The 12393-nt window shown below is 43.0% G+C and overlaps 1 protein-coding gene across 1 annotated transcript; it reads left to right on the top strand.

Annotated features, from left to right (window-relative positions):
• Positions 1–745: 745 nt before the first annotated feature.
• RAB39A (RAB39A, member RAS oncogene family) lies at positions 746–10918 on the top strand. Its single transcript, XM_085216256.1, has 2 exons — positions 746–1327; positions 7734–10918. The coding sequence occupies exons 1-2, from the start codon at positions 1005–1007 to the stop codon at positions 8158–8160; spliced, it is 750 nt and encodes a 249-aa protein (XP_085072382.1). The 5' UTR covers positions 746–1004; the 3' UTR covers positions 8161–10918.
• The last annotated feature ends 1475 nt before the right edge of the window (positions 10919–12393 follow it).

Raw genomic sequence — 12393 nt, 5'->3', positions numbered from 1 at the left:
CCCAGCTGCTCCTCCCCTGACGCAGCTCCATGCCGTACCCTCGGGCCCTGTCGCTGTCACACAGAGCAGAGCTCAGCGCTGCCCTCCGCTCCTTGTGAGGAACTGCGGCTGCCATCAGGCCTCCTCTCAGCCTGCTCTGCTCTGGGCTGAGCACACCCAGGCACCTCAGCTGTTCCTCACACGTTTTGCCCCCCCAGCAACACCTCGTTGGTGTCTGCTGTCCCGTGCGGTCCCGAGGCTTTAGCAGAAGTCAGAGGAGACACGCTCAGCACATTTATCACAACATGGTGCTGAGCCGAACTTCCCGGAGGCAAAGGAATTTCCCAGGTGGGCACCTACAGCGCAGTACCGCTCTGCCACAAGGCGAAGGTGCTTCACAGCGGCTTGTTAAGCGCAGTTTGTTGCACGTCCCTCTCGTCTCCAACGCCCATCATTTCTCAGGCCAGTTAGCAGCCCTCCCCGCGCACATCCTGCCCGCTGACTCTCCCTCTCCCTATCCCTCCCCCCAAGCCCACCCTCACTCCTCCCCCTCCTCCTCCTCCGCACCCCCTGGCCGGCCCCCAGCCGGCCGCCCCTCCTTCCTCCCGCGCCCACACGATCTCGTTTCCCACCCTGTCCTCTAGACCTACAGCCCACCGACCCCTCCCACGCCACCCGCCGTCGGAGCGGCCCGCCGCCTCCCTCGGCTCCCGCGCGGCGGGGCGGGCCCGTCGGACGGCACCACCCCGCGGCTGGGAGGCCCCGGCGGGCGGCCCGGCCCCGCCGCCGCAGCGCGGCCGGCTGAGGGCGGGCCCGGCGCGGCGGCGCGGTGCTGAAGGGACAGCGCCCGCGGGGGCCACCGCCCTCCCGCCCCGCCCTGCCCCGCCCCGCCCCGCCGAACGCGGGCGGCCGTCGGGAGACCGGGGAGCGGGGCGGGGGGACGCGGCCTCCGCCCGCGCGTCTCGGAACTCCCCCGGTCCTTCCGCCTGCCCCCGGCCGGGCCGCGCGCGCCCTCCGCCGCGCCCATGCCGGGCGTTGGGGCGATCGGAGCGCGGTGCAGGCACCGGCCGCGGAGGAGTCCCCGCGAGAAGCCCGAGGCGAAGCCGGGCGAGGCCGGGCCCGCCATGGACGCGGCGATTTGGATCTACCAATTCCGGCTGATCGTGCTGGGCGACTCCACCGTGGGCAAGTCGTGCCTCCTGCACCGCTTCACCGAGGGCCGCTTCCCCGGGCCGCTGCACTCCGACCCCACCGTGGGGGTGGACTTCTTCTCCCGGCTGGTGGAGATCGAGCCTGGCAAGAGGGTCAAGCTGCAGCTCTGGGACACGGCGGGGCAGGAGCGCTTCAGGTAGGGGATCCCGCCGCCGCCGGCCGCCGGCCTCCGGCACGCCCAGCGCCGCAGCCCCGCCGCCCCTTGGCCCCGGCGCCGTGCCCCCGTCCTTCCATACCACCCCGGGGGCATTGCCGTTCCCCCAGCGCGTTTCACTCCCCGCCTCCCGGCTGCTGTACCCCAAAGATCCCTGCCTGCCGCCCGCCTGTATCCCCACCCTGCTGCCCATCACTCCCACCTCACTGCAAACCGTCATTCTCACCCCAGTGCCCACCATCACTCCCATTCCATCACCTTCACCCCATTGCCCACTGTCACTCCCACTTCACTGCCCACTATCACTCTCACGGCACTGCCCAACATCGTTTTCACCCCACCACCTACTACTACCCTCACCCTATTGCCTACCATTGCTCTCACCCTACTGCCCATTGATTCCCTTCCTAGCTTCCTCCTCCAACCTTCCCCTTCTCAGCTGTTCTTTCCCTCACAGTTCACTCTACTAGGTTTGCCCTAAAGTCCTGAACCTAGCGCAGCAAACCCTCCCCAACATCTTTTTCTTCTTCCAGCTGGTGATCCCCACTTTCCTCTCCATTTCTTACGTTGTCATCAGAACTCGGCCTCCCTACTGCATTCCTGCTCCCTCCCATGCAAACTGGAGAGGCCAGGCCACCTCCCTGCTTTGCTCCTTTTGCAGCACCGCAGCACTGTGAGCACCAGTGCAGCCCTGGCACTGCCAAAGCCACAGGGCAGCAAGGGACAGTCCCCTCCCAGGGTTTCTTTGCCTTCTGTACCTGCCTGGCACAGATGGCTGCTAGGAGCCTTCGCTAACACTCTGGTCATTTTCAGTGTAGCTGAAATGCTGCACTGAGAGCCAAATCCTTTTTTTTTCTCCTCTGTGTCACAAATAGGCAGTAATTATTGCATGGGTTTTAGTTTGGATCTAGGGTTCAGTAGATGTGAATTCAGGCAAGAAGATAGCCCAACTATCCTGATACATGCTTAACCCACACTCTTGTTATGGGGTTTAGCAGTAGGGTTGGAATGGGTCTATCACTGATGAGAACAGAGCTCTTTCTGTTCTCTGTCTTCCTCTGCAACAGTTGTGCAGATGCTAGCACTCTGCTGGAGGTGGGATTTCAGCCTCTTGCCAGGGGATGGAAACCCTTTTGTTCAAGCACTACAGTGAAACAAAAAAACTTTCTCAGGCAGGCATGAGTCACAGGCTTACATATCTCTGGGCGGGCAGGACTCTGAAGGGTCAGCAAAGAAATGACAGTGATTGTGGCAAGCTCTTAGCATTTTTCATCCTCAGTGCTTTCCAGCAAAGAACGTGAAATACTTGTAAACAAGTGACTAAGGAAGTGTAATCTCTTCATTTTGAATTTGCTGACAAATAGCCGGGATGGCCAATGACAAGGCACTTGGCTGAAAAGAATGCAAATACGGGGTTTTGCATACATTTTAACTCAGATGATAGCCACTGTGAATGCTCGGGGGATATGCAGTGATGAGTCATGCACTCAGCTGCTTTAGCATCTACCTCTGGTGTACATCTGTGTTTTTTTAATACCTAGCAGTTACAAACTGGAGGGAGCGGTTTTAAACATCTGTGTTTGTTTTTCTGCTAGGAGCTTCTTGTCAGTTGTTGTAGCAAATACCAGAGCATTTATTGTGAAGTCTGTTTTATGCTTGCTCAAGAAAACTATAAATATTTTACTAAATTATACACTAGGTTAAAAACTTGCATATTCTGTTCTCTGCTGATGGAGAAGACTGCAGATCACAAGCAAGGATTGTCTTGGGGAAGAACTAATTATTCTGAGAAGTAACCTAATTCTGTGGAATGCAAAGCAGTTTGCAGCTCAGATTCCCAGTTCTGCTCTTATGCTGGTACTTCAGATGGGGGCAAAACCTGTCTGAAAATCCCTCGGGGAATTCCCTGTGTGCAGTGCAAAAAGCCGGCTGTGAAACAACTCCACCTCTTGGGGCATCAGGGACACGCCCAGGGGACAAGTGAGGGGGACACACCTGCCATCACCACATCCTGAAATACAACACTTATTTTCTTGGGGAAATTGTTTTGGAAAAGTTCTTACCTGTGTCTCGTTAACTGATCCCACCGTATTTGTACTGGATTTCATGCATATTGTTAGAAATAATCCTTAACACACATTGTTTGCATTACTGATCACATGAAGTAATTCTTAACGGTTCCACAAGAAGGGTAAGCAAACTGCAAATGCTGGTGTTGGACAGTTTTCTTATTGAGCTCTGCCAGTGCAGTCACTTATTGCATATACTTCGATAGCAGTGAGGCATCACTAAACAGAAGCTCCCATTGTGCCAGCTGCTATACAGACAACAAAATGATCAGTGCCTCCAACAGTTCACTAGCACAAGCACCTGCAGCCTTGGTTAGTCCTCGGCTCTGTAAGAGAGACTAAGGTAAATAAGGGATTCACCCGGTTTTTCTTAAGGTTCTTTTGAGGGAGGTTAGTTGTTATCTAGAGCAGCCTACTGCTTTGGTCAATGTGTATCACATCTGCTTTGCTGTGATTTGTTTGTTTTTTCCTGTATTTAAATCCAACACAGTTAATTTAAATAATGGAACTGAGTTTACGAGGCAGTGCTGCAAAGATGGAGATTTTATTTCAGGAAATTAGAGACATACTACTATGGGGATTCTTCAGTTAAATTACCTCACTTTTCAGTAGACCATTATAGTAACTAGGTACATTCTGTTTCTAATACATTCCTTGAAAATAAAATTATCCTTTTTCTTCTTCCTGAGGAAGCTAAGCTACATGTATTTTCAAACTTACTACCATTGCAGTGTAGTCTTTAGTCCTGGAATAAAAGTAATTCAAAATTAGATAAAGCTTTTAGAAAAAGTTTGGTTCATCTGGTAAAGATCAGTAAGATCATAATGAGAAGAAACATTATGACTGAATTAAAGTCATCCTAAAGTCATAGGCTGATGTGATTAATACATCTTCTAATTGATTTTCAGAAACAAAATTACTCGGCCATCCATATTTAACACTGGTATGGGAGTGCTGTTCCAAGTTACAAGGGACTTTGTAACCTATATGTTATATACAAGGAGGGGGGGGAGAAAACAAGAATTGCCTTTTCAATAATGCTTGTATCGATTTTTGTACCTATCAGACAAAGATGATATAATTTGTTATTTAACATGGACTGTAGCACACCCATCATGAACAGGCCGATGTGATGCGAGGAGTGTGCAGCCACACAAATCCCCATTCAGCTCTACAGAGCAGGAAAGCTGCTTCCCTTCACTTAGTGCAGCCACGGGAAGAAGGCAGGCTCCCTCCTGAAACAATATCAGCTTGCTCCTCTGACAAAGGCACATACAGACAGGCTGGTTTGGGCACATCCATTAACTACGGCCTTGAGAAGGGAGGGTTCAGAGTCTCCCATGACAGAGAAGCAGGGAGAAAAGGCAGTGGCAGGCTCAAAGCGGCAGAAGAAAAACAAAGTGCTTTAGGCAGAAAGATAAGACACGTGAATAAAGACAGATGCAGGGCTGAGCTGAAGGGTTCAGTCTACTTTCAAAGTCACAGGCAGATTTGCCAGGTTCCTAATACACAGCTAGTTCTGCTTCCCACTTCTAGCCAGCATCTCCTCTGAAGGATCTGCAGTAAGGGCCTGCAGACATCATTGCCATCTTCCCCATTTTAGAAGGAAGGCTGCTGTTTTGGCATTACTTTTTCACCCTGATCTCACCCTGTCCCTAGCTGAAGGCTTTCATTCTGCTAAAGGAAATACTCTCCTCTCCCTCCCTTCCTACAGAAAATGAATTATGGTGCTGCCAGTAACACATTCCCTTCCACAATGCTAGTTTTAAGACATTTAAATAGACTGAGTCAAAATGTTCTGTACATGGGAAGACATTCTTTCTAGAATAATTTAGGATCTGCATGGAAATAACTGGAGCAATGGAAATTTGAACATCCTTTATGTGCAAGTTGGATAACTTTACCTGTCACCACCTCATCGTCCTGACCTGAAGAACTTGCAGGACCACGAGGTTTATTCTTCTAAGAAAATGGCAAGTAATGGAGTTAAAAACTTCAGCTTGCTTTTAGAATCTGATCATTCAGCATTTACCAAAGAGTATAATGATGTCAGTGGATTCTCTGCTTGTGAAAGAACAGAAAGAGCCAGTCTGGTTTTTGTAAGGTCTGTGCTTGGTACCTTGTTTCTGATAGAGTCTTTGAATTCTCCGGAGTACTCTGCTAGACTGTACTCAATTTGAGGGATTTCCTGAGTGATGCAGTTTGTCTATTTACTAAACCCCATCAGCCTCTTGTTCAATGCTTGTTCAGTCTGCTGTGGAATACAGATAGCCTCTTTGCATTCATAACATCTTTCCCAAGCAGATCTACAAGCCCACCAGCTGCTGCTCGGAGAGCCCTTTTTTTTTTGTTTGTTTATTTCTTTTGAATCACTGAGATGGTGCTTATGCTATGGGAGAAAAGTGCCTCGTGTTGAAGGTTTTTCTTTCAGTTGTCAGATAAGGTTTGCTGAGGAATACCTTTTTAAAACACAGCAACACATGATACAACGTAATTCCATGTAAAAATGCTCAGTAGATGATGCGTTGCTTTCTCAGTACTAATTTTACTTCAACTGCTCATACATTTCTACAGCATAAATGTTATCAGGACAGACATTTTTTTCTTGAAAATTAGTTAGGCTGCTTTCCACTGCTTCAAACCAGATCCCATTTTTGTCATGCATTTTTGTTCCAAAACCACCTGAGTGATTTTGATTTACTCATCTATGTTTGCAACTTCTCTACTGCCAAAAAAAAAAAACAAAAACAAAAAACAAAAAAACACCAACAAAAACCAATTAAGAAAACCTGAAGCTGATCTTTGTGGTATCTTTATTCAATACTTCACAATACAACATCCTTTATTTATGGTCACTTTTCATATCCAGGCTGTTGCAATCAATCTGAGGGTAAGCTCACATTGTGTTCACATTCAAACTCTTTGCAGACATGCTCCGTGGACTGTTGCTGGGAATGCAGAAAAGATATTTCTGAAATATTTGGAAAACAAACCCTCCCTGTTATCTAAATAAAACAATTTAAAATGCAGTTTGCTGTGACTAAATGAAGTTATGCTGAGAAATCTAAGCCTTATCTATCTGTGCACTTACCGATCTGTAACGTGACTATTGCTCCTAATTATACTTCAGTGTTCAAACTGTTAGAAAATGCTACATGAATTGTGATTAACTGAAAATCAGAGGGAGCTCCTTTAACGGAAGGTATTTGTTGTTGTGTAGAGTTAATACCAATTCAAAATGTTCTGGAGCTGCATTCTCTCCGTAATCATATGATAAAATGATTTATTCTTGAATATATTATTATTTCAAAAATGACTGTTAATATAGATTTTCTGTCTCATTTCAGTTGGAAAAACGTACACATACACACTTGCTGTATGTTTATGTAACTAATGTTTGTGTCCAGTCCTACATAGGCCAATCATGTTCTTTAAAATGTCTCTTCTCACCTTTTCCATCCTGCCTCACTGCTAAGATGATTAGAGACCTAATTTTTTTTTTTTTTTCCTTCTAGAACATATTCAGAATCTTTTCAGAGGAAGGATCTCCTTCCAAAATTAATTCTAGTAAATGGTCTGGAACAGAGTGAGCTGAAAAGTAGAAAACATCACTACTCTTGGGAGTTTCCTGACAAAAAAAAAGAGTAAATGCAATTAATAAAGAGCTTTTCAACCTTCACATGAAAGATCTGCTGGAAGCAGAATTTGTTTTGTCCATGCTGTAACGAGTTTGTGCCCAGCTCAGCCAATTTTGTGTAGTGCTGCTGGGGAATTTCTTTTCTTAGTATGTTACCTGATGACCTCTGCAAGCACAAATAACAGGGATTACCTGTACAGTTCTTATGGTCAAACGATTTGTCCATAAGGAATACAAAAGGATTCAGGTTTCTGGACATTGGCCTACATATTTTGTTTTGAAATAACCGATTAGAACGAAGACAAATGAATGTTTGTGTGAAACTGAATGAGTTGGAGCTTAAAGCTAACAAGCATTTGACACAATATATATAAGTATTATTTTGTGAACACGTGCAATAGTTTGCTAACAAAGAGTGTTTTCAGAATACTCAGCATGCAAAATTGGCACTAGAAATGTTGACTTCAAGAATATTTAGAAAGTGACTTTTGAATATAAGAAAAAATGAAAAATGAGCATTTACGCATGGAAAAGTTAATAAATTCCAATCAATTTCAAGAAAAGCAAAGATATTTCATAAATAGATTTAACAAAACTGCTCCATGGAAAAGTATCCTGTTTACAAATAAAGTGAAGATGTATTTTAATTTTCCTTTTTTGTTTCTCGTTTTTTTCTTTGCAGATCAATAACACGATCTTACTATCGCAATTCTGTTGGCGGCTTGCTGGTCTTTGACATCACAAATCGACGATCTTTTGAACATGTGAAAGACTGGCTGGAAGAAGCAAAAATGCACGTACAGCCCTTTCAGATTGTATTTCTGTTAGTTGGACATAAATGTGACTTAGTGTCACAGCGTGAGGTTACAAGAGAAGAAGCAGAAAAACTGTCATCTGACTGTGGTATGAAATACATAGAAACCTCAGCAAAAGATGCCACAAATGTCGAAGAGTCCTTTACAATTCTTACACGAGACATCTATGAACTTGTAAAAAAAGGAGAAATCACAATACAAGATGGATGGGAAGGTGTTAAGAGTGGCTTTGTTCCAAATGTTGTACATTCATCAGAGGAAGCTGTAAAGCCCAGAAGACAGTGCATCTGCTGAATGTGTGGCATGCCAAAGAGCACATCAGGTGTTCAGAAGATAACGCCAACCTAAAACCAGAATAATAATTCTGAAACAATATTAGATCATGACATAGCTGAATCACAGAATGGTAACTTGCTTTTGTATCCTTCTGTCTAATTCATAACTTCATAAAATTTTAAATTTTTTTTCTTTTAGAGAGTACAATAACTGTGTGGTCTTCAGGAAAAGAAATTATATATTGCTAAAGGAAACATTAATCCTATAGCGAGACACACTGAAAGTGCAATAATCATTAAGACAGCATCTTCTCTTGGGCTCTGTATTTTGAATACAGTTTAAAATCAAGCCTTGCTAGGTGAGGATGAGACGAGCTTTTTACTTTCATTCATTCTGCCTTAGTTTTGGACAGGAAAATATCATACCTTATACTTTTTTAATGCGATTCTTTACTCAAGTGCAGCATTGCTTATCAACATTAAAGTTTAATACATTGTAGAATTTCATAAGAACAATAACGAAATAAAGCAAGTTGAAAGAATGTTCCAATAGCATGGATATGACTTTTGATATGACTATGAATACAAGCCTTACTAAAGAAAAAGAATGTTTTAGAAAAGGTGATTTATTTGTATATCGAAAAGCGGAATAGAAGCAATGAAATTTAACAATGAAATTTACTATTGAATATTTTCTGAATTACCAATGAAACTAAATGTTTCATTGTTCACATACGATCCAGCTGCTTTTTGAATCCTGTACAAAACAGGCTACCCAACTACTTGAGTTCCATTTTGGAGGCCAAATCCTCAGCTGGATAATGATCATAGCCACAATGATACCTAAAGAATTATGTTAATTTACATAAGTAATTTCCATATTAGCTTTAAAAAATAGAACTACTTCTATCTAGAAGTAAAAATAAATGTTAAAGTGCTGCAACCCATGGGATTCCAGGGTCTGAATTTTAGCAGAGTAAGGATTAGTTTGGTCTCAGCCAGTAAATGTAAGTAAAAGTTTTTAAACCAAAACTGTTAGAGTGTTTGAAGAGGAAAAGATTTCTAAGTTAATACTTGGCTACAAACAGTAAAGCTGGAAAGCACTATTCTAAGAGAGTAACACACAGTAGCTTTTAATAACAATAATAATAGGAAAAATCTGTGGTCGTGTAGCATTTTGCTGAGCTTGAGGTCATCTTCCTACTACTTCTCTGAATATAACTTACAGTAGCTTTACACAAACTATGGCCTATATGTGTAGCACTTACATACCAAATAAGTCTGTGTTTTTTATCTCTAGCACTATAGTAAGATGACTTGATCTCTAGAATTGATAAGAATCCACAGTTTATCTGGGCATACTCATAACCTCTGAACATTAAGTCAGTTATCTTCATATGAAGATATATCAGGCTACAGTTCTCTGTTTTTGACACCAGAGAACAAGTTTATCTAGTCTTAATTTTTTCTTCAACAAAGGTAGAGTCCTTCAGATTACTTTAAGTAATCCTTCAGATTTCCTTCAGATTACTTTAAGTCCTTTAGCAATCCTTTTGTAAATATGCCATGGCATATTTAATACTAATACAAGTTGTTTGATTCCAGTTAACTTATTCATTTTGGGCCACTAAAATTATTGACTTCAAAAGGAACTGAGAGGTTAATTTTTCAATAGCCTGAGTCTTACTTGCGCTGAGGCCCAGTTGTACTGTCATAGAAGGGTACAGAGGCCTTAATATAAACAGGAATCAGCCTTAATTCACGAGCAATTAAAACAGTTAGCTAATTCTAGTCACACCGTGCCACAGAGTAATTGCTATGAGTCTGATTCTCTATTAAACTACACTTTTTAGTCATTTACACTAGTTTCATTTTCATTTGAAGGCAGTTCAGGCACTCTTTAAGTAAATGTAAATGACTACAGATGCCAAAAGCGAGTGAAGAATCAGGTTGTGTGCATTTGATAGATTACCCTATTGTACCAGACCCATCTCAAAAGATTTCTTGGTTGTTTAAGAATACAGAATGGACCAGTGAATAAATCAGAGGCTTAGGAGTCAATAGTCTCAAAGCCTACTTCTGGGTCACTGTGTTTCTGAGCAAGGCATTAAAGTTTTCTGTGCCTCATCTGTATCTCAAAAATTGAGATAATCGTTCTTCCTGGCATTCACAAGGACCTTTGAGACCCAATCTGACTGTGTGATCTCTGGTCTGGGCTCTCTTCCGTGTGTGATATCTGTTGTAGAGTGTTTAGCACCATGGGATGTGGATACTGCTTTTTTCTGCCGTAGCAAAAATAATTAGAGATGAAAACAGCTATATAACTATCAGGTATTACTTTTGTTACAAATCTACATTTCGCATTACTTTCAAGTTAAAGTCTTTACTTTAAATTTTTCTTCCTGAAAACTTTGAGCTTTTCATTTAGTGTCAAAAAATATCTGTGTGTGTGGGGCTGGCAGGGAAGGGACAGGGAGAAGAGGAGAGGAAGTATGCACAGAGAAATAAACACTCATCAGAACAGAGCCTTAATGATCTCAGCTGTGAATGTTGTGCCTCTAGTATCACATTTATTGCAGTGGGATAGAATTTTAACCAGATTCAACTGTGTAAGGAGCTGGTATTGCCAGTGCAAAAAAGAAAAGAAATTCACTGCTTTTTAAAGTACTGTGCACATAGTTGTCTTATTTGTAATTCCTAAAAATGTAGATTAACATGTACATTCAAATGTTGTCTATCTTGATGATGTATTAAACCAATACTGCACCTTCTCACTACACACTTGCACTTAATGAAAATGTCTGATAAACAGGTTACTTGCTGAAATATGTCATTTTGCATTCATAGGCTTTGCAATAACTATGTAAGCAACTGCTTGAATATGCTGTAGAAGAGATTATAGTTCAGTGCATTTATTTATTTTTTCCCTCAAGGAAGGAACAATATGATGCTTCCCATTAATACCAGAATGAAATTCCCAGAAATTAAAGAAATCTCTTTTGGCAACCAAGTTAAGACACAGAAGATATTTAAAACAAAACAACAACAAAACCCTTTTACAAACTGAAGTTTGGTAAATCCAGTTAGGAAAAGGAGAAGACTCTTAAAATAGGAACTTGTTTGTTTGTGGATTCACAGACCCAGCAGATGAATGGATATAATATACTATTTTTGTCTCCTCAAATGTTTAGCTTCATTGCTTTAAGTTTGATGAAGAAGAAGTCCTCCTCTGCTCATTTAAATACTTTACACATGAATTCTTCAGATATTTTAGCTTGCTTATAATTCTGTCCTGTGTAGAAAACATAGTATAGCTACACACTTTAAGTCAACCCAGGAAAAACATTTAGAAGTAACTTACATTCATAGCATTCACTTATGCCTTCATGATGGAATTTACCTACTGATTCAAGTCCACTGTATATGATTAAATTCCTGGTGGCTGCCCCGTGCTCATAGAAAAGAGCAGAGGCTTGATGGAGCAGCCAAGTACATGGAGTTACTGTGTGAGACCCCCTCTGCTACAGCCAACCTGCACCTGGTACCCAAACTGCTTGTCTTAGAGCAAAGATGTGTGGAACCACAATGCTCACAGGCACTTCAGTCCCAGTGTTTCAGCTCCCTCATACTGTACATGCTTCCTTGCTCTCTCTTTACTTAATTAACATCTGGGGAGGCAATTTTCCCCTAGCTGTAGACTCAAGCAAGTAACATCATCTCCTCCAAGTCTCCAGCCTTGCTTTTCACCCTGGCACAGCCACCTCAGAAGCCTCTGTTCACACTGAAAAGAAAGGAGGGCTGAGGTTCTCTGCATGGGCATGGAAGGGGGAGGACTGCCAACCACAAATGTGCTGGGCTGTTTAAGAAATAATCACACATCAAACCACAATTGTCTATAGCTAGTGTTTGCATTGCTCATTTCGCAGAGTCCAAAGACAATCTTTTATATAAGTTATTGGAATTATAATTCCACAAGAGGAATCTGTAAAATATACAACTCGTTGAGAAGCCTACTAGATAGCGCTATGCCCCCAAAAAAAAAAAAAAAATCATAATAATACTTTGCAAATTTTAGCTGTATGCAGCACTATTTACAATGCCTATATTTCATAGAATCACAGAATTATAGAATGGCTTGGGTTGAAAAGGACCACAATGATCATCGAGTTCCAACCCCCTGCTATGTGCAGGGTCACCAACCACCAGACCAGGCTGCCCAGAGCCACATCCAGCCTGGCCTTGAATGCCTCCA

The sequence above is a fragment of the Meleagris gallopavo genome, chromosome 1 (genome assembly GCF_905368555.1).
Source record: "Meleagris gallopavo chromosome 1, MGAL_WU_HG_1.1, whole genome shotgun sequence".
Taxonomy (NCBI): domain Eukaryota; kingdom Metazoa; phylum Chordata; class Aves; order Galliformes; family Phasianidae; genus Meleagris; species Meleagris gallopavo.
Note: the sequence above shows the minus strand (reverse complement) of the source record. Positions and strands in the feature narration are given on the sequence as shown.

What these genes read in the sequence shown, in the direction of transcription:
- RAB39A (XM_085216256.1), top strand. Translation starts at nt 1,005, where the DNA reads ATGCCGGGCGTTGGGGCGATCGGAGCGCGGTGCAGGCACCGGCCGCGG. An exon ending in GCGGGGCAGGAGCGCTTCAG is followed by an intron (nt 1,328 to 7,733) that starts GTAGGGGATCCC and finishes TTTTCTTTGCAG; the next exon opens with ATCAATAACACGATCTTACT.